Source organism: Citrus clementina, unplaced genomic scaffold (assembly GCF_000493195.1).
Source record: "Citrus clementina cultivar Clemenules unplaced genomic scaffold, Citrus_clementina_v1.0 scaffold_1, whole genome shotgun sequence".
Taxonomy (NCBI): Eukaryota; Viridiplantae; Streptophyta; class Magnoliopsida; order Sapindales; family Rutaceae; genus Citrus; species Citrus x clementina.
Window position 1 is genome coordinate 24,911,640 of NW_006263303.1, and position 26,976 is coordinate 24,938,615.

Below are 26,976 nucleotides of genomic sequence, written 5' to 3' on the forward strand. Positions count from 1 at the left end.
CTCATTTATAAGTATTATAAAAAAATTCTTTTTTTTAAAAAAAAAGGCTTTACTAATCCTCAAGTTCAATTAACTAAAAAGACTAAATAGAGATTCGAGTTATAAAATCATGTAAAATTATTGTGTTTCCTTTCTCTTATCTCTCTATTCATATTATTTTAAATTGACTTAAGTTGCATCATGCATGGCTATTCTTTCACGTTTTTTTTCTAAAAATTAAAAAATAAAAATTTGGTTGCGAAGAGTTTTCTAGTCTATATTTCACGTTTATTTGGAGGGAATTTGAGGCCAATATTTCTAGGTCTTTGAATGGTTCCAAGCCCTCCATTTAATTAATGTTTTACTATTATTAATTTTTTTTTTTTTCTATCAATATCAGTTTGCTTTATCGTGATCTTTCACGTGCTGCCTCGATCGTGCTTTGACTGTTCTCACCCCACCCACCCCTCCCATAACTAACAAGAAAATTTTCGGTCTCCCCAAACCGTCACCGGTTTGGATGGTTTGCTAAAGCTTCGTACCTCCATTATTAAAGTAAGGATTTGACTAACTTACTTGAAGATGGTCCTACTCACCACACTTAGATTAGCCTTTTCTTTCTAAAATAATTTTTTTAAATAATAATTTTTAATTACATACCATATAAAAGATGATACTTATAATTTAAAATTAAACCACATGATACAAGAAAGAGATAATAATTTAACATTTGTTGATGTAGACTTAATATATGTCCGTATATAGTAATAGTCCAAAAATTATGCATGTTTACTGCTATCATAAATTAATATGTATTTTTAAATAAAAAGATCTAGCCTTCAAGTATTTATTTTTCTTTAATAAATGTTACATTTTATTCTCCTTCTTTATATATACTTTATAATTTTGGTCTACTAAGATCATAATTGTAAAAATCACATTTTTTATTTCTTAGAGAAAAAGCAAGAAAATATTTATACCGTAAATGCATTAGTGTTGCTTGGAATTTTAGCTGACTGTATTTTACATTTTATTCTAAAAAATAACATGCTTTGAAAAACTTCGGCATTAAAATAATAAAGTAGAATCATTGGAATATTTGTAATTATATAGCTATTTTCATCTATTTCACTGAAAAGAAATAATAATAATAATAATTTCATCCATTGGTACTGTGACTTTCAAATTTGTTTATTTATGTAAATTCAGAAATATCGATTCCAAGCTTTCGTAAATATCAACTAAATAGATTTTTATTTAATAAATTAAAGTCATGGTTATTTATTTTAGTCAAGATTTTGTAGATCTTATGAGATGTTTTATTTGATACTTCAGTTAGAGAATAAAAACAATAGCCCGGAAATAAAGGACACGGACAGCATGAACATAAGAAAAAGCAATCAAATAAATAAAAATTACTTTTTTTTGAATTTTCAGAATAATAGATTAGAATTTAAGAAATAATATAAATTTGGTAAAACACGTAATGAATGATATGCGACGCGTTATCGCTGATTCGCTAAGATAAGTTTTCCAGTTGTTTGCAATAAAAAAAATTAAAAAAAATAAAAAAAATCTAATAATCTCGTAATCGTAGGGGGAGAAAAATCACGAAAATATATATATATATATATAAAGATAACAAATCTACGCTGCTGAAATGGTAATAAAAAAAAAATCCACAAATAAAATGTTGGTTGCCGTTTCTGTCTAACTCTAGAATCAAATCAATAAATAAATTATCAGTTTTTCAGTGAAAGAGCCTTTTTGCGTGTACAGAAAAATTGCTAACGAACAAACGAAACACACTAAACAAAACAAAAGCTAAACTAAATAAAATAATAAATAATTCATACAACAAAAGGCGAAGCAAGCAGAAGAGGAAGCTGGTGATTGAATTGAACGGAATTAAGCGCTCGCAATTTGTCGAGCTTCTGATTTTACCGCCGGAAGAGTGCCAGAAAATTTACAGGTGCCGGTTGCAGTTGTTTCTCCTCCCTCAATTTCTATATGTAATAGTTGTAGTAATGCTTTCGTATAAAAGTATAACTGATTCGAGAAATTCAGTTTACGGGAATCTGTTTGAAGAAGATTTACTTTAATTGTTTTGTTTTTCTCTCCTATAGAGATCTGGTAGCCTTTTTTTAAAAATAAAATAAAATTATGCACTATATTTAAGTGGAGGAATTTGTTGGTGGTTGCATGTATTTATTTACCTGTCTTTTATTTATTGAAGAATTTTGCAGTAAAGATTTGGTGCTGTGCCAGTTACTGCTTGAAGTAGTTGAATTTGTGGCTTCTAAGCCTGGTAATTTTACTTCAATTTCTTTTCTGTTAATTTTCTTTTATTTATTTGTATTTTCCGTGCTTTAAGGCTGTTATTAGTTGCAAATAATTCATCTTCAATGTTCTAATTTGATTGAATAAGTGACTGTCATATCAAATACCATACTTTTCGAGTTCCAAAACTCGGAAAACATGTTGTAGTGGTCATTTCAACTCCAAATTTTATTAATATTTGTTCTCTGGTTCAAAATTGATGTAGGCGTGAATTGGTCACTGTAGTTTCATTCTGTGATTTATGAATCATCTACTCTTAAAAATGAGATGTATATATGTTTTCCAAGTTCTATTGGTTGGTTTGCTATTTGCATGAGTTTTTTAGGGGCTGATTATTGCCAGGACTTTGAATATTGACATCTGGAGAACCTGGGAGACTGGCAAATGAGTCTTTCATAATGAGAAGGCTCGGGTGGGACCATTGCCGATGGGCACCCCCGACAACAAACTGTCCGACTTGCTAGATGTAGTGAGATCTTGGATCCCTCGTAGGAGTGAGCCAGCGAATGTGTCGAGGGACTTTTGGATGCCCGATCAGAGCTGTAGGGTATGCTACGAGTGTGACTCCCAATTCACTGTATTCAATCGCAGGCATCATTGTCGACTTTGTGGACTAGTCTTCTGTGCCAAGTGTACTACAAACTCGGTTCCTGCATCATTTGATGAGTCAAGGACTGGTCGTGAAGATTCAGAGAGGATTAGGGTTTGTAATTATTGCTTCAGGCAATGGGAACAGGGCATAGGAGCAGTTGATAATGGGACTACCCAAGCACCCAGTCCTGGTCTCAGTCCGTCGGCATCCGCTACAAGTTTGGCTAGCACCAAATCCAGCTGTACGTGTTACAGTAGCAGCGGCACTGTTGGTTCAACTCCCAACTCAACTGGACCTTATCAGCACGTGCCGTACACTTCCTGTGTTAGCCCACGACAGTCTGAGCAAATGGATCCTCTTATTGTTGAGCAAGAGAACGTAAAATCTGAGAGTAGCACAAATTCTAGTGCTGCCATAGTGGTTAATTCTTCTTCTAACCAATCTGGCTTCAGCATGAATAGGTATCTCTTTTCTTGCATGATTTGCTTTTTTGAGTAGCATTGTAGCAAACACAGCATTGTCATCCATCAAACCTTTAACCTTAATAGTTCCATGCATTTTTATGAATGTTGTTCAATATAAGCGTAGACAAGAAGATAGTGTGGGAGGGATCAGCATTTGTTTGTTGGGACAAGATGAAGTGTCAGAATTAGTCATTGCTTATTTAATTGATGTTAATCTTACTTAGCTAATCAGCTATTCGGTTTTTACTTAAGTTGATGCTCATTTAATTTTTGTTTGTTGTTTTTTTATCCTTTGTTGCTAGGAGTGACGATGAGGATGATGACTATCGCATTTATACCTCAGATTTAGACACAAGGCAATACTCTCTGCCTAATGACTATTATGGTGATGTAAATATAGATAATATTGATCACACTTACGGAGCACAAGAAGTGGATCATGTTCGAGAGAACATCAACAGGAGAAGTTTAAGTTGTGAGTTATCTGAGAATTTTGATACTCAGGGTTTGAAAAAGATCAAAGAACATGGGGATAAAATACATGAACGGTATGATGTTGATGAGTGTGAAGCTCCTCTGTATGATGAGGAGGCTACAGAATATGAACCTGTGGATTTTGAGAAGGAAGGCCTACTTTGGATCCCTCCAGAGCCAGCGGATGAAGAGGATGAGAGAGAAGCAATTCTATTCGATGATGATGATGATGAAGGTGGAACAGGAGAGTGGGGATATTTACGCTCTTCGAACAGCTTTGGTAGTGGGGAATACCGCAATAGAGATAAATCAGGTGAAGAGCACAGGAAAGCCTTGAAGAATGTGGTAGAAGGGCATTTTAGAGCTTTGGTTGCTCAACTTCTGCAAGTTGAAAACCTTCCAGTGGGTGATGAAAATGACAGAGAGAGTTGGTTAGAAATAATCACATCTTTGTCATGGGAAGCAGCCACACTTCTTAAACCAGATATGAGCAAGTGTGGAGGAATGGATCCTGGAGAATATGTAAAAGTTAAATGCTTAGCTTGTGGGCGACGCAGTGAGAGGTAATGCTGTTATACTTATTTGAGAACTTGCCTATGAATTTATCCTTGAATGCAACAATATTCTCATTTGAGTTGGCTCCTTGGATGGGTGCAAGAATAACCCTGTATTGTGGTTGGCCTTTTCAGGTAGCCAGTAATTGATTGTGTACTTAATTTTGTGAAGTTTTGGTTCCAGTTTCACTACTGAACTATTAGCTCACTAGTGTGCGTATGTAATCAATTGTTGTAACCTTATCTGCATATCTCTTGTTGCTGGAACTTTGTAGCGACAAAGACCGCAGGTCTGCTTTGTTTAACGATTTTTCAGATCTTCCTGAAGGATCAGTGTGGCTATATGTGTTTGTTTGCCAAGATTCTTCAAATGCTTATAGCATCTGTTTGTCCCTTATTTTGTTTACATCACAAGAAGTTCCGTATATACAGCGTAGTCAAATATAGAATGCTGCCCCAGTGAAGTCTCGTGTGTTATGTGGTGGGGTGGGTCGTGGTTACACCTGGAGATGAAGAGGATATTCTTGTCGTTAATAGAAATATTAGATATAACCTAGGTGAATTAGCATGCAGCCCCAATGAGCATGTAATCTTTAGAAGGCCCTGTTAAATTTGCATGTTGCTGCTGTCTTCACCAATTTTCTTAATACTGATGAGATTCTGATGTTATTTTGTCTAGCATGGTGGTTAAAGGAGTTGTTTGCAAGAAAAACGTGGCTCACCGACGAATGACATCAAAAATAGATAAACCGCGTTTTCTAATCCTTGGAGGAGCTTTGGAGTATCAGCGTGTTGCTAACCACTTATCGAGTGTTGATACGCTGTTGCAGCAGGTTAAATTGTTTACCTTTTCTTTTTCTTTAGGCTCTATGAAATTTTAACCTTGAGTCTTTTGTTTTGTAATAAGGGACAATCGTTCATGTTTTCTCACCTATTACAGTGGTCATGGTTATTTTTAGTTTTGATGGGCCTTACTCTTCTTTTCAGGAAATGGACCATTTGAAGATGGCAGTTACGAAGATTGATGCTCATCACCCGAATGTGCTTCTAGTAGAGAAGTCAGTTTCCCGGTATGCACAAGACTATCTTCTTGCAAAAGACATATCACTTGTTCTGAATATTAAGAGACCACTTCTAGAACGTATAGCCCGCTGCACTGGTGCACAAATAGTTCCGTCAATTGATCATCTCACGTCACAGAAACTGGGATATTGTGACACGTTCCATGTGGAGAAATTTCTTGAAGAACATGGCAGTGCAGGACAAGGTGGGAAGAAATTGTCAAAGACGCTAATGTTCTTTGACGGTTGTCCTAAGCCTTTGGGGTGCACTGTAAGTAGTTCTCTGTAATTTACAAACGTTATATACAACCAAAGCGGACTTTCGTTCTCTATGTTCTGGAAAACTTGCTAGTCTTGGTCATTGACTGTATCACATGGTGCATTATTGTTTCAACCTTTTCCATGGAGTCTAGGACTTACTGTTGTTTGTATTTTCAATTAGGTTATTTTCATAAAAAATAATTACTGTGTGTACTTAGAATATATTGTAGCAGATACTAGGGAGCAGTTTGCAATCAGGTTAGTTGTTGAAATGGTACTTAACATATGCAATTTGGGTTCTCCGGTGACTGCAGGTGATTCTAGTGTATGGTTATATACCTGCAAATTTCCTTAGTCGCTCTGTTGAAATTATTTTTGGGGCTGTCATTTGCATGATAAAAGTTGTGAGAAGAATTTAGATTGACTTATTGCTGAACTTTTGTCTCAGATTTTGCTGAAGGGCGCCAATGGGGATAACCTGAAGAAGGCGAAACATGTGGTTCAGTATGGAGTTTTTGCAGCTTATCATCTGGCTCTAGAGACGTCTTTTCTGGCTGATGAAGGCGCTTCGCTTCCACAACTCCCTCTGAAATCACCAATAACTGTTGCATTACCTGTTAAACCATCAAATATTGATAGGTCCATTTCTACTATACCTGGTTTTATGACCCCTGCCACAGGGAAGCCTTTATCTCCTAAACTTAACAATGAACTGCAGAAGTCAAACAAAGGCCTTATCTCCAATAGTCTCTCAACAACCAATGTTAAATCTTTGTCCTCATTTGAAGGGGACAATTCAACTTCCCATCTTGAAGGTCCTCATTCTCAGAATATGGACATGCAACCTTCCCTAAGCTCTACTGAGGCTACTGGTTCCTCCATTTCCTTGTACCCGACAAAGCAAGATATATCAAATTTTTACCAGAAAGATTCCTCCCCAAAACATGCCTCTAAGGAGGAAATTAAAGTGGGTCCTAAAGAATCTCTCAAGTTTTTGATGGATGATAATGCTGTTTCTAATTGTTTTGGCACCACAGAGCCATCAAGACGAGTTGCGGGCTGGAGTCTTGTGGATGGTAATGCATTTGCTTCTAATCACCAAGCTACTCGAGAGTTAGTGTCCTCAAAACAAGATAGTAATAATAACAATGAGAAAGGGGATCTTCAAAGGAAGAGTTTCCTCCCTCCCCTTCAGATCATCGGAGCATTTTGGTTTCCTTATCAACTCGCTGTGTGTGGAAGGGCACTGTATGTGAACGGCCTCATCTCTTTCGAATCAAATACTATGGTAGCACTGATAACCCCTTGGGGCGCTTTCTACGTGATAATTTATTTGATCAGGTATTTCTTCGATTTGTTATTGTCCCTTCTGGTTATCATTTTTTCCCTTTGAAGTTATACTACTGTTGGCTGAGATTAAGTTTATCTCTCTTATCAGAGTTATCGCTGTCGTTCTTGTGACATGCCTTCAGAAGCACATGTCCATTGTTATACTCATCGGCAGGGCAGTCTTACAATATCTGTCAAAAAACTCTCAGAGATCCTCTTACCAGGGGAACGGGAAGGAAAAATTTGGATGTGGCACAGATGCCTCCGTTGTCCTAGGACCAATGGATTTCCTCCAGCTACTAGGAGAGTAGTAATGTCCGATGCTGCCTGGGGTCTATCTTTTGGAAAATTTTTGGAGCTGAGCTTTTCTAATCATGCTGCTGCAAGCAGAGTTGCAAATTGCGGCCATTCCCTTCACAGGGATTGTCTCCGTTTTTATGGGTATTTTTTTCTTATCTTGAAGAATGTTTTATGGTACATACGAAGTGTCGATCTGTTAAATATTGCTGAACATGCTGTAATGGAGGGTTTGTCCTTATTTGTTCATTTCATATGAGTACCTGTGACCAGATAAAGCTAAAAACAGGCCACAGACTGTCATTGTGCTCATGGTAACATGTATTTACATTGGGCATTTGTATGAATTTGAGTACTGTCAATTTCACGGAATTGCATTTTACATGCCTGTTAGCTGCTTGCACTATATGGGAACAGGATCTGCTAGTGTTTACCTGGAAAATGTTTAGTTGAAGTGATTTGAGGCTAACAAGTTAATTTGGTTCTTGTTTCCTGATATTTCATTTATTAATTATGATTAGGTTTATATGCAACATATGGTTTATGAAGGTGAGTGTCATTTAACCCAGCTAAGTTTGGGCTTTTATTATTAGTTTGACACAGAGATCTGCAGAGCACCTATCTAGTTAAGAATCAGCAAAACAATTATATTCTCAATTGTTCTCTAACACTCTGGTTTTCGCTTGTGTAGTTTTGGGCAAATGGTTGCTTGTTTCCGCTATGCTTCAATTGACGTTAATTCTGTTTATCTTCCTCCTCCAAAAATTGAGTTCAACTATGATACTCAGGGTTGGATAAAAGAAGAAGCAAATGAGGTGCAATAATTGCAAATACTTGATTAAATTGCCTCAGTGATTCCGAAATTGTGACTGCTTATGGTATAAATTATCTTGCTTTTCAGGTGCGTAGAAGAGCAGAACTCCTTTTTAAGGATGTGCGCCATACTCTTCAAGACTTATCAAAGAAAATAGCTGTAGGGTCAGAGGACGGGAGCATGAAAACAGCGGAAGCAAGAGTTCATATCTCAGAATTGGAAGGGATGCAACAAAAGGATGAAGTAGAATTTGAGGTAGCTATTTCGATGCTACAAAACCTAAGCCGCAGTCTGTTGCTTAATGCACATCTTTCATGAAGCAATACTCTGACTAATCCTTTTATTTATATTCAAGTAGACTTTTAACTTAGTGCTGGTACAAAATTGTCTTTCTTCTAACAAAGTTCTATTCTTTGCACTATCTTGTTTCTGATTAATTTTGTGGGCCCGCTCAGGAGTCTTTACAACAAGCATTATGTAAGGAGGTAAAGCTTGGCCTCCCTGCAATTGATATTCTTGAGATCAATAGGTTGCGGAGGCAGATACTGTTCCATTCCTGCGTTTGGGACCAACGCCTGATACGTGCAGCCAGTTTAGTTAACAGCTATCTGCGGGAAGGAACAAATGCTTTTGTTCCAAAACTTAAGGAGAAGCCTGTCAGTCCTGTGGAGAAGCCTGTTGATGTAAATGCAGCTTTCAAGCCAAGTAAAGGCTTTAGTAGTTTTGTCTCTCTTCCGTTGGAGGTGAAGCCTGGCGCGCATTGTAACCGGGGAATTTCTGGTGACATTCGTGAGCCACACAGAGTTCAGAAAGAAAGTGGTGTGGATCAAGACCCAAGTTATAAGGAGGCTGATCAGTTCCTTTCTTCTAGTGAAAGTGTCAGTTATAAACCTGAACCTCAGGAATCTGGGAAACTTGTACGAAGGGCCCTCTCAGATGGAGAGTTTCCTAAAATGGCCGATTTATCTGATACCCTTGATGCAGCATGGACTGGGGAAAATCATCCAGCAAATGTCATTGGTAAAGAGTCTGGCTATTCTCTTCCCGATCCAACCTTGGTTGATTCCTCAAGCAAGTTAAATTCAGTTGCAGCAAGTACTGCTGAACAAGGCGGGCTTGAGGTGGTGCGTTCTCTTAGCTCTGTATCATCTACCAAGGGGACTGAAAATATGACAAATTCCAGGAGCCTGGTTGGGATGCCCTTTTCAAGTTTTTACAGTTCATTTAACAAGAATTCTTCATTGAATGCTCAAAAGCTTACCGTTTCAGAGTACAACCCAACCTATGTCATGTCCCTCTGGGATTCAGAACGACTAAGTGGTGCCAGGCTGTTTCTACCCGTTGGTGTTAATGACACCATTGTGCCTGTTTATGATGATGAGCCTACTAGTGTTATAGTGTATACACTTGTCTCATCAGATTATCATGTCCAGATTTCTGAGTTTGAGAGAGCAAAAGATGCCGCTGATTCTGCAGCTGCTTCGGCAATTTTTGATTCAGTGAATCTACTTTCTGTCAGCTCTTTTGATGATACTACCTCTGATAGGGATAAAAGTCTTGGTTCAGCCGATGAGGCAGTCTTTTCGACGTCTGGGTCCCGGGGATCCCAGGTTCTTGACCCACTGTCGTACACTAAGGACTTGCATGCCAGAATTTCTTTTACAGATGATGGCCTTCTCGGGAAAGTAAAGTATACAGTAACCTGTTACTTTGCAAAGCGCTTTGATGCCTTGAGGAGGATGTGTTGCCATTCTGAGTTAGATTTCATACGGTCTCTAAGTCGATGCAAGAAGTGGGGTGCCCAGGGTGGAAAGAGTAATGTATTCTTTGCAAAAACCTTAGACGATCGCTTTATCATCAAACAAGTTACAAAGACCGAGTTGGAGTCATTCATCAAGTTTGGGCCGGCATATTTCAAGTATTTATCTGAATCTATTAGTACGGGAAGCCCAACATGCCTGGCAAAGATCCTGGGTATTTATCAGGTATTTTTTTCATTTTGCCATTACATCATCAAAAAAATTTTAACTGAGAACAAGAATGATTTGATCAGTTAAACTATTAAAGGCAAATTTTGATATTGTAGGATTAAAAACATAGAACACCATCTTTTAGGTTATATATTTTTTCTATTGCATTTGGTATAAGCTGGTGCCGCATCTGATTCCAAATGCAACCCAGGCCATCTGTTGGTGTGTTGACATAACTCTTTACTTATTTGTATCTTGGTTTGCTTTGGTTGGTTTTGTATTGAAGGTTGCGTCAAAGCACTTTAAAGGAGGGAAGGAATCAAAAATGGATCTCTTAGTAATGGAGAATCTTCTCTTTAGGCGCAACATTACACGGCTTTACGACCTTAAAGGATCATCTCGTTCACGATATAACGCAGATACAAGCGGTAGTAATAAAGTTCTGCTAGACCAGAATTTGATTGAAGCAATGCCAACGTCTCCAATTTTTGTGGGAAGCAAGGCAAAAAGGTTGCTGGAGAGAGCTGTCTGGAATGATACTGCATTTCTTGCTGTAAGCTGGAATTCACTACTCATCTTGATAAAACTTTGGGCTTATTTTTTAATGCTGATATTTTTAATGAGATCAGAGATGGGAATTTAGTATTGCAAATCAGTGGTTTTTCATATTTAGTTTTTATAATTATTTTTTAGCCCTGGAGGCTGAATTGATTTCCTAGTGATCCTGCCTGTATTTTTATACACATTTGGCCAAATCTCCACGCTGAGTGGTATGCATATTTTATTGCATTAATATCTGATATATGAGATATGTTGCAACAGTCAATTGATGTCATGGACTATTCTTTGCTTGTTGGCATCGATGAGGAAAAGCACGAGCTGGTGCTTGGGATCATTGATTTCATGAGGCAATATACGTGGGACAAGCACCTTGAAACATGGGTGAAAACCTCGGGCATTCTTGGTGGACCAAAGAATACATCTCCAACTGTAATCTCTCCCCAGCAGTACAAGAAACGGTTCAGGAAGGCTATGACAACTTATTTTCTTATGTTGCCAGAACAGTGGACTCCCCCATCGATCATTCACAGTGGATCCCAGTCAGATCTCTGTGAAGAGAACACACACGGTGGTGCCTCCTTTGATTGATGCTGTAATACTGTATTGTCCATTTTGCCTGTAAATGTGCGAATGTAAGTTTAATAGCACCCTTCTTTTTCTTTTTTCTACATGTCATTTCTCATTTTCTTTTGGTACTTGCATATTCTAATTTTCTTTCAATTTTTATGGATATTATCAGGAAAACAGCTCCCTCATTTCCAAATTTTTTCCTTGGTACTAGGGGTGGATGCTCGCTGGAGTAACTGTACAATATTTTTTGTAATAGTCAGCGCGCGCACACACACTTGCACGCAGTTGTCAGTGTTATATTTTTTCACCTGTTAATAATGTCCGAATTATGATTTAGTATATCGTTTTCAATTCAAGGTTCTTTAGTGATGCGCGCTTAGCATTCAGATTTTAACATTACTAACTACATCCATGTTAGGTTCTTGGAGCTTTTCCAAAGGAGCGCAATGAAAGCCCAGAATTAATGAATAGACTTGTTTAGGGGAATTCGATACCCACATAATAATGTCTATTATATCAAACGAGCGGTGGTGTATCAAAACCATTGAAAGGATAATGGTGTTGCGTGGCTGGAGGTGGTTAAGAAAATGAAAATGAAAATGATACGCCACCTGTTTATTCGTTGTACTTATTTTTCCGTGATTACCTCAAGCTTGGGATATTATTAGCTTCTTCCAGCACTAGATTCACTATCACATGTTTCCGTTTCGGTCAGGTAACACCGTCTCTCTCAATGCCAGATTTAAATCTCAACCTTTCGAGATCAAATAATTTCTTTTTCCTTCCGAAACCATTTTGTCCATTGTTATGTGAAAATCAGATGCAGATCCAGGTAACAGTGTGCTCATGTAAAATTGTAAATAAACTTCGGAGAATATCGGATGTAGCTGTAGTCCATGAACGAAATTATGAAATCATAGCTCCCGAGTCAACATTATATAGACGCGCGCCCGTTGTTATCATTTGCATGTTGCAACTTTACAAAATGATAATACGAAAAATAAAAAAGGTGGCTTTTGTATTTCTGGCTTATTGTTTTACTCAACATCATGTAAGAATCAAATTTCATTTTTAAGTAATCAGCTGCGAATATTTTCTCTATTAACCTATCAATTTACCGTACCCACAAAAACACCAAATACCCCACAGGAAAAAAATGGATGTAGACAATGTTACCAAATAGGAAAAGAAAAGAGATCACGTTCATAAATAACCTAGAGGAGACTGTCAAGCTGTGCTTGCAGATCTGGCATTGACACCATGTTGATGATGCTTTGTTCTTCAGGCGTATACTCAGCCTTTAGTAGAGATTGCACTTGAATATGGGCTTCCACAATATTTGTCCTGCAAAAATATATCAACCGCATCAGTTTATGGAGACAGATCAATTTGGGTTGATTCCACCATCAAATACACGCAATTCATAATCTCAACTGAAGAAATGTTTTGAATCATCAAGATGGCCCTCTTAACAGAGATATCATCAAAAGCAACAGATTCTACTTACAGAAGAATTTGAATTTGGTCTCCCTGATGATGAGGGTAACTGGAACTACTCTCTGATATTATTTTATCAGAAAATTTACCACTAAGGAATCTGCAACTTAATTGGGCTTGAGAATTTAAAAGTTTTTGGTTCAAGAATGAGTGGGGTTGTACCCAAATGATTTTTGTACAGTTACACAGCAACATGATCAAAACTTAGCATGCCAGCAAAATAATGCAAGCTTGTTTGACATTTATTCTACTGAGTAGCAGAAAAATACGTATTATCTTACTTTACTGGTTTGAAAAGTATTGTCCGTGTTGAAGGGTTCTGCAGATAAAGTTTCATCTTTGCCATCACTGGTGGCAGCTCTTGCTGAATAGCAGCATTCACCTGGTTCAGAATGTAAAAACAGGAAACTAATTTGAGTTAATTCTTGTGATTACGACTGAAAATGAAAGTTTAGGTTTGACTCCAAATAGCACAACCATGAAAGATGCATGCAGATGTAATTGATCATCCTTTGCTTGGGAAATAAATAAATAAAAGAAAAGAAAACAAACAGAAACAAGGATTAGATTCCTTATTTGCTTGATGAAGATAAGAATTCTCCTACAACAGAGCAGGTCATCGGGAGTTATAAACACACTGATATAGGGATCCAAGCAAAGAGAATTTTTGGTTCTCTCAACATAGATCTCATAATATTTATGCTGCTTCCGAAAGGAAAAAGCATTTGATCCTCAGATGCAGAAGCAAGTACCTGAGGTCTCTAAATCTCAGGACAGATATGCTGTTTTCACTCCACACTATAATGATTATTAAACAATTTCCTCCAGCCTCAAGTTTAAGATGGAACCTGTTGACCACCTAGGCCTTCTAATTAGATAGTCATAAGTGCAACCAATGGCTGCACGTTGAGAATTCTCCAGATTGGAAATTTCTGCCAGAACTTGCTTCAAGGAAGATCCCATTTGCGTGGCTTTTTTCTTTTTTATTTTTAATAATTCTCTCTCTTACTACATGCCCTACTCCACTACTTCCCATGCACAAACTGAAACTAAACGTAATCTCCCTCCCAAATGGGTACGAGGGGAGTTTGATCTCTAGCTCACTTGCTTTATTGCAATAGACATAACCAAATAGGCCATACCCTTGTAGGCCCCTCATTGCATTGCTTGTGGAGGTGTTCTTGCAGCTAATGGTCATCTTGGTATTGGCTTTCTTTTTCAATTCATTTCAAAATCATAAGTTAATTACAAATTGTATTGTATGTTGTTTTGTCTAAGTTAAAAATTGATTGAAAACAATCCCACCCTAGGACTCTTTAAAATAGTGCAAACAAGCACTTAATTACATGGCATACCTTATGAACAAGTTCAGCCACCTTATCTGGAGTAGCAAAAGCTTGATCCTTTAGTGGTTTTGCCATAAGTGAGTCTACATTCTGATTCTGGTTGCCCGAGGACAAAGCAACTTTTACAGCAGTCACCTAAAGATGTAACATAATTAGAGAAAGTCAAAATCCGCAATTAGAATAAATTTCCACAAGCGAAAAATCTATGTTATGATCTTAATAGTGAATACAAAAGTATGGCAATTATCCAACTTTGAGATTCTAATGATCATTAAATGATTTTATTTTTTTTACTAGGTCTATATACCCGGAAAAATTGTTATATGACTACAGAAACAATCAAACTCAAATTTGAAAGGTGAAGAAAGAAAGCAATGCCACCATATGATTAGAAATTCAGTCTTTTTGCACCTCTTCTTTAAATAAAGAAAAACAGGAATATACACTTGTCCTGCCAGTATAAAATTGAAACTTTTGCCAAGTTTCTTCATACTTAGATCCAGGGATCTGATCGGTCATATAGATTTGCAATGGCATATTTTCCACACAGATTCTCAAATAGTAAGTTATCTAAAAGTACAATTTAGAGGAAAAAGACAAACCTTGGCAACAAATGAAAGCATGGGATCCACAACTAACTTAGTAACAGCCATGATGAACTCCTCACAAGTAGCTTTTAGGCTTTTCTCCAATTCCTGGAAGTAACAGAAATAGTGGCATTAAAAAGGTACCAACTGGGCTCACTGATTAATTTCCAGAAACTAAAGAAGGAAAAAAATATGCGAACACAATTTAAAACTTTGTTCTATCTTTTCGGGCACAATATTTGTCATACATGCCTGAATATGTGATAACAATCATATGTCTCGTGGTCAATGCCAGGCATGCTGAATTTAAACTGAAAAAATATATCCCTTTTATCTGCATCCTAGAAATAGTATCCTTGCTAATTTCTCTATTATCTTATTATTTTCTTTAAAAAAATGAACTCATGTGTCCTTTGATGTTGGTATTTTGTTGGTAATCATAATGCAAGAAGGCATGATTGAACACAAATGAGGAAAGTATGGTGATCCTCCAATGAGAATGACTTCAGAAAAAGATAGATAATTAACTAATTATACATCACTCTGTAGTTAAATTTTTTGGCTTATTTGCCCCTAAATGCTTCAACAAATTGTACGATTTTTTGCTCCCAAAACATGGACACAAGTAATTCAGCAGCAGATGCTTCTGAAATGATAAGTGGGAACACACAATGACAATTAATTTGAAATAAATTCACCTTCTTGGCATCTATTTGACTTTCCAAAACACGAGGAGATAAGGTCCTTGCCAACGAAGTTGATCTCGACCAGTCAAAAAGTGAAGCTTGACCTCTAAGTATCCTTCTCAGGTGCTCCTGGCCATAGTTAGGTATGAATAAGGCTCTAATTCAAATTAAAAGACACCCAAACATAAAAAATTTCAACTTTCAGAGTAAGGAAGGTCAAACATGTTTAAAAAGAAAAACCTGTCAGGTCCATCTGCAGTAAAATTAACTGAACAACAAATGATCCACAAGATGATGTGTACACAAGCATGTGATATATTTTTAAAACCCAAAATGACAAAAAACTATAGAGCATTTAACTCAAGCAGTGCTCCAGCAAAAGGAAAAAAGACCAGGTCATCCACCCAAATAAGAAAGGAGTTCAGCTTCAGAAATACTAACCAGCAAATGTGAGAAATCAAGTTCCTTATGCGTAACAGAAAATTCTATATCAAATGGAGCAATCTGGAAGACCAAAAGAGAGTGTTAAGAAATTATACTGTCAGACTAAATAAGCTAACCCCGAAGAAATGGAAGGGAGAGATTAAGGGAAATAACCTGTTCCCTTAAGATCAAAAGATGCTTGATAAGAAAGAGCTGTCCATCCATTGGTGTCGATCTCTTTGCAATGAGCTTGCTAGCTTTCTACAACAAATGAATGTCACATTTTGTTTTCAGATGATTACCAAATATTACGAATCCAGGCATTCAAATCATAGCATATTACACATGTATGCTTGCAACCTGACGAAGCAAGTCGGCCAGCCAATGCAACTAACTAGGTGCTAGCTTATCCATCAAATATAGCAACATGACATTTTTTTACAAACAAACAAAAAATTACCCCCCCCCCCCCCCCCCAAAAAAAAAAAAAAGAAAAGACACTTATCTTTTAAAATGCAGTAGTATCATGATATCATACAAACATGATAAAATTTACGACTGAATAACAATTACTGCACACAACAGTATTGAAATTTCTTTAGCTTACTTGGATTGACTCTGAACAAACTTCCACTGCTTCCTGAGAGAAAGAGAAAATAAATAAGTAAATATATTTTTAAGAAAATCATTCAACAAACAATGACAATAAAATTTTAAAAGTTTTGTAAAGACGAAATTTTCAGCAAAAGTAAATGCCATAAGAATCAAAGCACCTGTGCCAAACCAGTGAAAACTGCTTGTTCTAAACACTGATACAGCTTCGAAAGACAAGATACAGTTTTCTCTAGAGGCGGGTACCAAGTTTTGTATACATCTGGGTTTTCATCGGCCTGCAAGTTAAGCAAATGCTATTAGCCATCAAAAATCATAGATTCAAGAACAAATTGTCATTTTGCAACTCAGACCATCACCAACAATTATTAGCCATTCTACATTTACATCAAATAAAACAATAAATAGTCATTTAGACATAAAACAACAAGGATATAGGTATGAAATGTGACTGATACTTATGGCTGGATCAACAATCAAGAGGCATATTTAACTAAGAGCAGATGATAAACAAATGTTCACTCACTATGAGATATACTTTCTTATGGGAAAGCAGTCACATTCAGCACCGAACATCTCAGAAATACTTCAGACATAATATAAAAAGAAATGCAGAGAGCATTGAAGCAACCAAAAAAGTATCCTAGCAAACAAAGGCTACTCAACAAATACCAGTCAAACAACATAAAATTTACAAGACAGACTAACATAAAAACGAAAGATAGAAAATGCAAAGCACTATACAGAAGTAGTCTCCAATTTTGTCCCAGCAGATTGCTCCAACTTTGAAGGGTAATTTAAGTCTTCATCTGAAGGAATATAATTTGCTATCTGCAAAAAATAATAGATGCTTCAAAAATAATACCAATGTAACTTTAAGAATCAAAAGCTTCTACTGCATAACTTCATCATGTAATGCTAAATCTCAGCAAGTTACTCTAGTTCAGAAAGGAGATCATGCTGGAGAAAGCATTGCAAAACTTCTCATAGTAATGCTAAATTCGAAGATAAACAGACATTATAGGATGTTTCTATTTCAATCCAAACCAAGAGTGATCTGTCAGGTATCTTTCAATTCCCACAGATATAAGACTTGATATTTTAAAAAACTCTTCACTAAGTGGAAAACTCACATAACATTTGAGAAAATAAATAAGAAATACAATATTGGCAAAAGTTTGCAAATTCCAAGTGTTACTGCAAAGATTTGATACTTCTGCCAATTGACAATCACAAAAAAATTTATTAAGTTAATTTGATTCAAAAGGGAAGTTTCAAGATTCTATCCCACTAGGAGATAAAGTCCAGGAGATAGAGGCATATCTAGTTTCTATGAACGATTTCTCATTTAGACTTGGACTAAATAACTTCAAATCTCAGCTATGTTAAACAGAAAAGATTTTGTGATAGTAAGGAACAATTGGCTGAAAATGCAAATACAGAAGGGAAGGATGCTGATTGATATAAATCATTTATAAAGCAATAAACACACCTCATCACGAATATGTGTTCGAGCGCGAAAAGTCAATCGCTCATGAACGTCTGCTAAAATTCTTTCTAAAGTAGGACGCAACCCAGCTAGTGACTCACTTCGTCTACTGAGTTGTTCTCCCAAGACTTCAACTTTCAGTATATCAACAAGTTCACAAAGAAGGTCAACATTTGTTTCATGAATGAGTTTTGGACGCAGTATATCGTACAGGAATGTAGACCTGCATTATAAGTTAGCACCATCATGTGACCAGAACGTATATGTATGGCATACAAAGCCAAATGAAAACTGCTTCATTATTTCCAGCAATAAATACAGGATATGTATAGATCAAAGATAAATTCACAAGGTTTTACATGGATAGAGATTTTTCATTTTAAATAGGTCAATGCGCTCCACATTTTTCTTGAAAAAGGAACACCCATGACAGATAAGATATGTTCTCAGAGAAAAAAGAATTGATGAAGATTAAAGAAAATAATACGGCTAAAATACATAATTTCTAAGCAACGGAAATTGAATCTCTCAGAAAGACATCCACTGAAAACACCAACTTGCTCAACCATATAAAATCATTCTCAACTATGGACAATTATTTAGCATCAGCTACATGCAGTAAAAATAAAATAAAAATAAAATAAATAAAAATTAATAAAAATTAATAATAAATTAATAAAAATTGGAAACATGAAGAGCTCTGGACATCAGACTCAAAAACTTACAAGGGATCTATCAATGGAGCCAAACTTGAAATATCCTCTGAAGAAGATGGAAAAAAGTGATCAAATAATTGATGCTCAAGCTGACAGACCTGCAATTTGGGACAATGTCAAATAGTGTTGGATGCAGGATGTAATTTATCTTTTTGCCTTTACTCCAATAAAACTCAGAAACTATGATAGGCTTATTCTGTCACAGAAAATAAGAAATTATGAGGAAGCTTATTCTATTAAAAGACATTCATTCAACTGTGACAACTAAATTGGAATGTATCTGGAAAAGGTGTCGTAACCCACCCAATTAAGTACTCAATATTAACCGCAGAAATAGAAAACATAAATATGGAAATTACGAGTGATATGATTGTCTCAGGAATCATCACCCCCTTAAATTGTTAGGAAAGTCTAACTGTATTTACTTTCTAGGTTAGTTAACATAATCAGATAAAATGCCACCCAGAACTGCAGCAGTGGATACAAAGGTAGTTTTGTTTATTTTCACCATCACTCTAAAAATACATGGGAGATTCCATGCACTCTACCAATTAAACAAAAAGGGAAAAGAAGACATGGCAAACTAATCTGTCTACGAAAGCTCATTTCCTATTTTCAACAAATAGCAGCTCTCTCAAAACAAGGGATCAATTGTTTGTAATCAAGTCCAGAAACAATCCCATCAGCACCTCCAAAGTTAAAATAAGATGATGAAGAAAATAACTCAATGCAAATAAACCGTTAAAATAAGTTGATGAAGAAAATAACTCATTGCAAATACATAAACTGTTAAAATAAGTTGATGAAGAAAATAAATCATTGCAAATACATAAACTGTTAAAATAAGTTGATGAATAAAATAACTCATTGCAAATACATAAACTATTAAAATAAGTTGAAGAAAAAAATAACTTATTGCAAATATATAAACCACATAAATTTAACATCTTAGATAATTTATGACTAACTTTGACCAGTTTCATAAGTAAGCTTGAAAGTCCAGGGACAGGGGGTTGTTTTTCATTTTTATAAAAAGAAAGCTGCAGAATATTCACAGTGTTTTGTATAGTTTTTGGTTTCCCTTTAGGCTTTTTCTTTTTGGCTGATTTGTTCCTGATCCACCTTCTTTCCCACAAGTGTTTCCAGTTTCTTGTCACAAAACTAGAAGGACCAGGTTTGAAAACCACCAACATGTACTCAATGTAACACCGTATGTCAATGTTACCTGCATTAGATATGCACATCCTGATCTCGTCAATGATGGCAAAGTTTCTTTTTTGGAAAATTCAGATATTCGCTGTTGCACTATGCCTTTCACCTGGGAAACATAAAATATAGAGCAAGTAGTTAAAGCTTAATGAACAGCAAGTACTAAAAGAATGCACTTTACCAAACATCTAACCATCAACTAACCAAAGAAAGCCGCTGTTCACAGTACAATTTGTGGCATTCTTCAAGGATCTGAACATACTCTTTTTTTGATGATCTGCTTTCAATTTCTTCCAACACTGGCTTAAGCTGAAATAACATAAAAAGGTTAGTAACCACTGCTTATGCCTGAAGCGAAATCCAATTGTAGCATATTATTTCCACTGATATTCCATCAATAACTTACCAAAGTTCATAAAATTTTCATGTCCCACTCTACTCACCGCTGTAAAGGTAATCTATATTCATATACACATGCACAAGAAAGTTTCCAGACCAAAAGAGAAGAAAAAAAGGAAATCGTTACCTCACTAGCAGCTGCCTTGAAACGGACATAAATTAGTGATGCCTCTACACCCTCGGACACAGATGTTTTGCTACCACCACTGCTCCGAATTGCTGCTTGGACCTGATAAAAGATAAAAATGAGATTCAACACTGAACCTGGATAAATGCAAGTAGAGACAATCTATTAACTTCTATGAGGGCACTCCACCTGAGAAGAAGCACTTTTGAGAACAGAAAGTACATGACTGCGAATCATGCCCAAAGCTCGAGACTGTGAACATTAAAATATTTCAAATCATTTCTCACTTAAGCCAAATCTCATATCATAGATTCTCTCACCATATCCTCTCCGCACCACAAAAAAAGAAAAAGAAAAAACAAAATAATAATCATCACTAATAAGGGAAACAAAAGTTAAAAGAGATAAATGATTTCTAGTTTTTGCTCGTCTATTGACTCCTGAAACAATCATGCACCTGAAGCTGTCGAAATTTGAGCAAGTAAACACTTGATTCTGCATATTGGGGGTTGCCTTCAACATACCTAACATGAGAAAATTACAACAAAATTCATACTTTTTTCTCGGTATTGCTTATGAACTTGTATGGCTTGAACAGCATAGTGTCAGAGACGCACACTTTTATATGATGAGTCAATAAGAAAGCATTCACTTACAATATGCATTCATCAAGCCGTTTGAGCAGGTGGAAGAAGTTCCCATTTCCAACATTCATGTTTGGAGAATAAAAACTGGCAGCAATCTGTAGACAGAAATATCATTAGACAATTCACAAAATTCACTGCTAAAGGTACAGTATTGTTTCATAAATTGGAAGCTAGCCAATCTCTAGGCAAGACAGATTCAAACCTTACATTCTCCAATTCGTCAAAGTACTTAAGCTTACTCTGAACTGCTTCTGCAAACTCAATCAGTCTTTGCTTTTCTATTACCTGAAATGAATAAGAAATTGAGACAACTAAATCAATTTTTTTCCTTTACACTGACATTACTATTTGAAACATCTAAGGTAAGGCTATCCAACACAAATAATGGCTTCAGCCACCAAATATACTTAGAACTCATTCTAGAGAAAAGACAGAAAAAAAAAACAAAACAAAACAAAAACGCACCAAACGGTCGCATGCATCATGAAGGGTTTTAGTCTTTGTTGCCACAGCATGATGTTGAAGCTGTAACTCATTAAACAAGTCAAGGGTCCCATCTACCTGCAGAAAACGATCCTTTGTTATCTCAAACATCGTGACTAACCAATATAACACAAAATTAAATTTAGAAAATTCAAGAAATGCTGCAACAGAAATGAAAACTAGGTAAAATGCGAAAACAGGTCAACATAACATAAACATACTTGCCGAAGTATATCATCACATGTTTGAATGCGCCCCATTAAAGTGTTGACGTAATGCCGATACTTCTCCTCTGTCTAAGAAAATCAAACAATGACACAATAAGTAAAAATCATCAAATAATACAGCCACCAAACACGTCACAGCAAGCAACAAATACTAACCTCAGACTTCATGGCTAATTCGAGATCTGTAAACCAATTGTAAAACTGCACAATTCAAAGCTCTAGGTTAACAATTTATCTATTTCACAAAATCTTAACATCTCACTTGCAACAATTTGCATAAATTTCATTACCAGATGAATAGATCATCACCTGATTTGTATTGACTAGAACTGCTTCAATAGCGTCAGATTCTCCAAAAGAGTGATCCTTCGTGGCCACGGATAAGCCATTGTCTTGGCCAGGGACATGCTCTTGTGCCTACCATAATACAAACAACAGTAACTTTCACATAAAATTCTATTAACGCGAAGCTAAACGACAGAAATGATCAAAACAACGTACCAAATTGACAGGAAAAGGACGCTCAGCTACAACATGAAACAGCGAGCCTATAGCCGCTTGTTGTTGTTCTGACAACGGAGCATTCTAGAGAACAAAAAAATTGAGAGAATAAATTAATCTCGAATTATGCTTGCATTGTACTGGATCTGATACCTAATTAATTGAATCTAAAAATTCAGAATATTAAATGAAGTAAGTGTAAGCCAGATCTAGAGGCAATGAAGAAAAAGCAGACCTGTTCCCAAGTAGAGGCGAAGTTGTAGCCTCTGGAGACAGCTCCAGATTTCGGGAGACTTGAAGGTGATGCAGATTTGTTTGCCATTTTTTAATTGGCCTAATTTCGTTTATCTGAGCTTTTGATTTCCACAAGAAGCTGTGTTCCTGGGCTGAGCATTCGTTCCTGGTGCTCTAAATGAAACGACAGTTGATAACTGCCGTTGGAAGCAGCGTACAGTAAACTCTTGCAGAGAAATAAAACGGTGCGTTTCGGTGGTACAACGACCGGTAAATCGGTAAATCGGTAAATCGGTAAATCAAGTCGCTTTTTAAGTTTCTTGGGTCTTCGCTTTTCCAAGTAAATTTTAATTGCATAATAAGATAATTTTCTGGATATCTTTTATTTAAATATTCCTCAAGGGCATTATAAAATTACATAGATACAAACCACCCTGATTGACGGATGTTTTGGTGCTTTACCCAAGTCCTTTTGGGGAATATTGGGCACAATATGCTCTTGATATCTTCAATTGAAAATAAAAATTGAAGTCTTACTTATACTCTTGTGACACATAAAATAAACATGGACAATATGATTTTAGCAAACAAAGTTTGTTATCATGCCATACTCTAAATTCCTAACCCCCCCGCCCCCCCACCCCCCCGGTGGGGGAAAAAAAAACTCGTATATACAAATGCAAGTTACCAATTATTTAAGAAACGCATGTTTTGAAAGATTTAAATATAAAGCCTATATTCTGGAAGAAAATTCACTGTGAAAAACAGTCAAAGCCAAATGGACTAATGGAGACCTGAAGAATGTCGCAAGAGCTCTTCAGAATCAGAATTGGGGCACAAGTAAATGTTGTTTACAAAAATGTTACAAAGTTGTGGGATTTCATGCACTCGCAGGTCCAATGATACATACAAGATTACACGAGGAACAAAAAGACTTCCCAGAAATTTTGAACAACATTGAGCTCAGGTAGTCCAAAAGAATCAATCTTTGACATCAGCTACACCTTCAGCAGAAATCTGGAATCGAGCTTCTGCTTCAGCCAGACATGGAGAACTTATTACTTTACAGACGCGCTCTTCGCCTCTTCCCTTCCGAAGAGCAAGCCTGTATATAGGTGTAGAGTTAGTCATTTTCAAAAAAATGAATACTCCATAGCAACAGGATGGTGAGATGAAAAAGATTAATATATATATAGACCTCGTTGTAGAAGCATGAGCCATGATGTTGCCTCCAATAGGCTTAATCTGGGGTCCAGCAAAGATTGCAGAACCATCCACTTGTGCAACTACTTGATTTGTGATCACAACAGCCACGCCAAACTGTAATCAAGGATTATAAAAATGAAATTTTGCTGAATAAAGATCTAGATACCAGAGGTGCAATTAAGTTTTGAACTATAATGGAACAAACGAAAAAAAATATGGAGCGACAAGAAAATTATTTCCCCCTTGGAGAATTCTCAGGCCAATGGTTCATACAACCTAATCGTTTAAATTCTCAATTAGTGCACCAGAGAGTATATGATATATGAGAATCAGAGCCTGCCTCATCTGCTAACTTCTGTAGGCTCCTGAGGAATTTTGCAAGATGCATTTGTCGGGCTGATAATTCTCCCCTTCCAGAGAAATCTGTTCTATACAAAGCAGTAGCACTATCCACTATCATAAGAGCAAACCTACAGAATCAAATCCCATTCAAGAATTAACTTTATCCCAGAAGTCTTTATGGACCCAAAATAAACATATATGCTGCCTGCATGTACATGTACTTGTAACCAGTAAACTAGTCACTACACAGCAAATGAAAATTAGATTGTACAGTATCAACACATGTAAAAATTAATAATGTAGGATGTACATATACATGTATTTGAAAGTTGAAGCTAAGGTTCAATCTATTGTTAAGATAGATTGCAACTCAAGACAGCCAAAGACCCAAAACACCAGAAAATTTAATAAATTTTAAACTAGAAGACTACGTGTATTTGAAAGTCAAAGCTAAGGTTCAATCTATTGTTAAGATAGATTGCAACTCAAGACAGCCGAAGGCCCAAAACACTGGAAATTTTAATAAATTTTAAACCTGAAGACACAGCAATGGAACTCCTTTTCTTAAACTTTCATTTCAGCCAGTAGTAAGAAAAATTTTACAATAAAGCAAACAATCATGCCTTGTCTCCACCATCATTGACGCTGCTTCCAGCAAAAGTCGTGATTGATGATCAGTATTATATGCTCTAGCATAGGCCACATTCTCCAAGACATCAGCACCATTTAGTCCGTACCTGCAGCATTGAACAATGTTCAATATTGATGCCACACACTGCAGAGGAACATATTTAGCTCAAGGAAACCATGTAACACCTGTCTGCTATTTGTAAGAGTCTCTGTGGCCTGAATGTGCCCTCAGCATCAATGTACATTGCTTTTCCTTCACCACCTCCTTGATCTAACGGAAGCTGAAATATAAAGGTGCATTAGCAGTGCATGTTAAACGAGAAACTATCTCACTCACTCTCTCATACAAATGATAAATCAGGATACACTAAATTAGAGGTCTGCCAAGCTATGAGGAGATCTTAGCTACCAGAGATTAAATCCCACTCACTGCATATGAACTTCATGTGTAGCAAGAAAACCAAAGCAGTGCAGAGCATGTTATTGGCAAAGATTATTCCAGTTACTTCTCTAAATATGGTGACTTCTAACATAATTTTGAGTCATTATCAGAGCCTACAAGTCTATTCCACAAGGCAATAATTATGCTGTCCTAAGCCAAACCAGTAAAATGAAAGAAAATCACTTACTTGGCATGTAACACATAAGGTGTGACACAACTGAGTCTTTCCAGATCGAAACTCACCATATATCTCAGTAATAGATCCTGTCTCAATTCCTCCTGCCAGTAAATAAGCACATGAGACTCCGAGAAAATAGAAAATGTGCTGACTCGTACAGTATTGTTTCTCACTTCTTAATTGGTCAAATAAATACTCAAGTCCAAAGAGGATTAGTGTTAAATTGAAATATAAAACACCCAGTGGTGACATACCTTCCAAAATTTTGTCAAGCTCTCTCGAGCCAGATGTTATTTGAATTATCTCAAGCCTCTGGGCATGGAGTTGGGTAGCACTGGTGAAACCCAGGGGCACAAGTTTGGAAGCTGCCATGAAAAAAACATACGAAGCTCTTTCACAAAACCATTGACAAGAATCAGCTGAAAAAAAAAAAGTCAGTGTGGTAAAGACAAAGACAAGCCTGCTTCAATGATCTTGTCAACTTTTGCTTCGCTGATTCCTTTAATTTGCAGAAGTTCTTTCCTGGGGGAGTAAGCAACAGATTCAACTGTGCAAAGACCCGCATCTTTCAGCTTCTTGACATCGAGAGCAGCAATGCCTGATGCCTTGTGTCGAGCATTAGAAGAACCAAAAATGTTATTAAGCATAAAAATGCATGTGAAAACAAACCATCCAAATTGGCCGAGTCAGAATACTGATAAATAACAGCTTAGTTCAAAGATTAAAAACAAATTCATCCATGATAACTAATTTGAGCAACCCAAGCAAAAGACTAGGCCAAGATTAGGGAAAGTCGTGTCTTGAAGGACACCACACAAGAGTGAAAATCTTATAAAGAATTAAATAAACGCTTCAATTTCACAATATAGGCAACAATTACAAGAAAATTAACCCTAGAATTCAATAAAAAGAAATAACAGCTTTCATCACATTCAAGGAAACTAGAGTAAACCAATCAAAAATGCAGATAAAGAAGCCATCTTTTTAGCAAAATAAAAACAACCCATATCAATTACATAATCAAGGAAAATATTTTCAAGTGACTTAAGAAGGGAAAAAAGAAAAAAAAAAAAACTTTTGCCATCACCAAGAAAGGAAAAACTAATAAACCCATTTCAAGAAAACAGATAAAGAACACATTTTTGACAAATGTAGGAAAAACTCATCTGGGTATTAATCCTAAATTATTCCCCATTAGGCAAAAATTGAAGAACAACCGTGAAGATTAATATAGAATATCGAAATATTTGCTACCACTTACCTGAAGCTGTTCAACAGGGAAAGGGCCATGCTGTATCTCTTCAAGTTCCTCTTGTTGTTGTTGCTGTACCGTTTTCTGATTTCTCTGTTGTTCCATTGCGTCTAAAGTTGAGAGATCTTTGTTGAAAGCTTGAACTTGAACCCTAAATAGTGGAGGGTCAGAGAGAAGCGAGATGGAGGGAAACGAATGTGATGCTGATAATTTCGAACCGAGTTAAGAGGAGCGCCAACTTAGTAAAGGGAAATAGCTTACACGACAAGTTTACAAAGCTTTGCCAATTGACCTTATTGGGCTTCCGGCCCATGTTGTATACTCACTAAGGAAGCCACTAGTTTTCTGTCACACATGTTATATACAATATAATCACGTTTAGTAAATCTTTCTATTCACGGGTTGTAATACACCATAATGTGAATATAGTGTCGCATTAAATAAATTCGAGATGACGTGATCGGATTTGTGTAATAC

General features: G+C 36.4%; 3 protein-coding genes across 4 annotated transcripts; 1 reads left to right on the top strand and 2 right to left on the bottom strand.

Moving 5' to 3' along the window:
* Positions 1-1,624: 1,624 nt before the first annotated feature.
* LOC18054739 (1-phosphatidylinositol-3-phosphate 5-kinase FAB1A) lies at positions 1,625-11,635 on the top strand. The gene is given in 15 exon segments (XM_024178293.1): positions 1,625-1,951; positions 2,216-2,287; positions 2,662-3,372; positions 3,678-4,412; positions 5,083-5,236; positions 5,391-5,735; positions 6,174-6,888; positions 6,891-7,066; positions 7,164-7,495; positions 8,043-8,166; positions 8,253-8,420; positions 8,621-10,150; positions 10,422-10,688; positions 10,958-11,328; positions 11,436-11,635. Coding segments are annotated over 12 exon segments (5,499 nt in total). The 5' UTR covers positions 1,625-1,951; positions 2,216-2,287; positions 2,662-2,746; the 3' UTR covers positions 11,285-11,328; positions 11,436-11,635.
* Positions 11,636-12,267: 632 nt separating this feature from the next.
* Positions 12,268-22,794, bottom strand: LOC18054742 (conserved oligomeric Golgi complex subunit 3). 2 transcript variants are annotated; one of them, XM_006452845.2, is made up of 25 exons: positions 22,451-22,794; positions 22,216-22,299; positions 22,024-22,131; positions 21,871-21,915; positions 21,709-21,783; positions 21,470-21,565; positions 21,212-21,289; positions 21,014-21,099; positions 20,815-20,881; positions 20,547-20,609; positions 20,358-20,459; positions 20,036-20,140; positions 19,848-19,940; positions 18,632-18,720; positions 17,910-18,129; positions 17,162-17,248; positions 16,579-16,695; positions 16,413-16,445; positions 15,980-16,066; positions 15,824-15,886; positions 15,395-15,511; positions 14,712-14,804; positions 14,119-14,244; positions 13,045-13,145; positions 12,268-12,610 (listed from the first exon to the last, which is right to left on the bottom strand). In XM_006452845.2, exons 1-25 carry the CDS (start codon positions 22,535-22,537, stop codon positions 12,481-12,483), a joined length of 2,352 nt encoding a protein of 783 aa, XP_006452908.1. In that variant the 5' UTR covers positions 22,538-22,794; the 3' UTR covers positions 12,268-12,480. The 2 variants fall into 2 exon arrangements, with proteins under 2 accessions (XP_006452908.1, XP_024033405.1); XM_024177637.1 differs by lacking the exon at positions 17,162-17,248.
* Positions 22,795-23,186: 392 nt separating this feature from the next.
* Positions 23,187-26,727, bottom strand: LOC18054741 (DNA repair protein RAD51 homolog). Its single transcript, XM_006452847.2, has 9 exons — positions 26,509-26,727; positions 25,708-25,852; positions 25,502-25,612; positions 25,257-25,348; positions 24,814-24,908; positions 24,621-24,734; positions 23,996-24,125; positions 23,648-23,769; positions 23,187-23,554 (listed from the first exon to the last, which is right to left on the bottom strand). The coding sequence occupies exons 1-9, from the start codon at positions 26,602-26,604 to the stop codon at positions 23,431-23,433; spliced, it is 1,029 nt and encodes a 342-aa protein (XP_006452910.2). The 5' UTR covers positions 26,605-26,727; the 3' UTR covers positions 23,187-23,430.
* Between the last annotated feature and the right edge of the window lie 249 nt (positions 26,728-26,976).

Excerpts from the sequence above, each read along its gene's own strand:
- LOC18054741 (XM_006452847.2), bottom strand. The coding sequence starts at position 26,604 with ATGGAACAACAGAGAAATCAGAAAACGGTACAGCAACAACAACAAGAG. Across the intron at positions 24,735-24,813 it reads CTCTTACAAATAGCAGACAG|GTACGGACTAAATGGTGCTG; the intron begins GTGTTACATGGT and ends TCAATGCTGCAG. Across the intron at positions 23,770-23,995 it reads TACAGAAGTTAGCAGATGAG|TTTGGCGTGGCTGTTGTGAT; the intron begins GCAGGCTCTGAT and ends CCTTGATTACAG.
- LOC18054742 (XM_006452845.2), bottom strand. The coding sequence starts at position 22,537 with ATGGCAAACAAATCTGCATCACCTTCAAGTCTCCCGAAATCTGGAGCT. Across the intron at positions 20,460-20,546 it reads TCAAAAGTGCTTCTTCTCAG|GTCCAAGCAGCAATTCGGAG; the intron begins GTGGAGTGCCCT and ends ATCTTTTATCAG. Across the intron at positions 17,249-17,909 it reads GAACACATATTCGTGATGAG|ATAGCAAATTATATTCCTTC; the intron begins GTGTGTTTATTG and ends TATTTTTTGCAG.